We start from the raw sequence: 1566 nt of genomic DNA on the forward strand, positions 1-1566 counted from the left end.
TTTTCTTTATAAGAAAGCTTTATACATTTTTTTCTTTTTTTATTGTTCCTCTTTCTTTATGTCGAGGCTCCATAGATATTTTTCTTATTGATTAGGAGGCTTTATAAATGTTTTTTTTTTTTTCTTTATGAGGATGTTCTATAGATGTTTATTTTATTTTTTTTTGTTTCTTTTTCTGTATGATACATGATATAATGTTTGTTGATTTGTATTACATTTATCCTTCAAAGGATAAATGTAATACAAATGAATTATAAAACGGCAGAAGATATGTTTGTTTATTTTTTTTCGTGTATTGTTGCTGCTATTGTACTTGTGTTTGTTTTTGCATTTCGGGTGTATACTCAGGTGTATATCTCGTCAGCTGTGGTGGGGGCATCGTATTCCTGCTTATAGAGTGGTGGAGCCGGTGGTGCCGCCCGAGAAGTGTAATATGTCTGGGGAGGCATGGGTGGCTGCGAGGAGCGAAGAGGAAGCGAAGGCTGTTGCTTGTGAAAAATTTAGTTTGGGTGATAGAAACAAAGTTGTTGTAGTACAGGATGAAGATGTTCTCGATACATGGTTCTCTTCTGGTTTATTTCCTTTTAGTGTATTTGGATGGCCAGAAGAAACAGATGAACTCAAAGCTTTCTTTCCTACAACACTCCTTGAAACAGGTGCGCTCAGTTCAGGTGTACATACACCTCAACTCGTTCAGGTTTCTGCGTGTGTTTTTTTCTTGTTTTTTTTTTGTATTTCTTTCCTGTGAAATATCCTTTTTTTGATGATTTCATCTGTGTTTGTGTGTTTTTTATTCGAAACATCCCTTTTCCTTCTAGGGTTTAGGGTTTAGGGTTTAGGGTTTTCGGGTTTAGGGTTTCGTGTTTCGTGTTTCTGTGTGTTTTTTGTTTGTACAGGCCACGACATTTTATTTTTTTGGGTGGCTAGGATGGTGATGCTTTCTCTGTTGTTGTTGGATAAACTACCGTTTAGGAGTGTGTTTCTTCATCCTATGGTTCGGGATTCACAAGGCCAGAAGATGTCGAAGTCAAAAGGTAATGTTATAGATCCACTTGAAGTAATAAATGGAATATCTTTAGAGGAGTTAATAAAGAAACTGCATGCAGGGAATCTACAAACAAAGGAGATAAAGAGAGCAGAAGGTGTATTAAAAAAAGAATATAAAGACGGAATACCGGCTTGTGGTTGTGATGCATTGAGACTCGGACTCATCGCTTATATGAGGCAAGATAAAAATATTAACTTAGATTTAAATAGAGTTGTTGGGTATAGACAGTTCGCTAATAAAATATGGAACTGTACAAAATTCTCGATAGATAGATGGGCCCTAGATATAGACGGAAAACAAACACCATTCATACCAAAAGGTATTCACGTAAACTCAAAACAAAACAACAACAAAAACAACAAAAAAAAAGAAGAAACAGAAGAAAAAGAAAAAAAGGAAGAAGACGGTATCGTCAGCTTCGATGAACTCAAGTGGGAAGACCAGTGGATACTTCACAGGCTCTCCGTCGCATGCGAACAGGTGATATATATATATATATATATATATATATATATATA

At 35.5% G+C, this 1566-nt stretch overlaps 1 protein-coding gene across 1 annotated transcript in view; it reads left to right on the plus strand.

Moving 5' to 3' along the window:
• The window catches only part of EMH_0080950 (valyl-tRNA synthetase, putative), a gene marked incomplete at both ends in the record, with an annotated part of 1482 nt that extends 259 nt beyond the window's left edge, over positions 1–1223 (plus strand). The window contains 3 exons of the mRNA XM_013500319.1: positions 349–656; positions 897–1034; positions 1201–1223. Coding sequence (XP_013355773.1) covers positions 349–656; positions 897–1034; positions 1201–1223 — 469 coding nt within the window. The remainder of the gene's footprint in view (positions 1–348; positions 657–896; positions 1035–1200) is intronic.
• Between the last annotated feature and the right edge of the window lie 343 nt (positions 1224–1566).

Source organism: Eimeria mitis, genomic scaffold, assembly GCF_000499745.2.
Source record: "Eimeria mitis Houghton genomic scaffold, Emh_scaff5273, whole genome shotgun sequence".
Lineage (NCBI taxonomy): Eukaryota > Apicomplexa > Conoidasida > Eucoccidiorida > Eimeriidae > Eimeria > Eimeria mitis.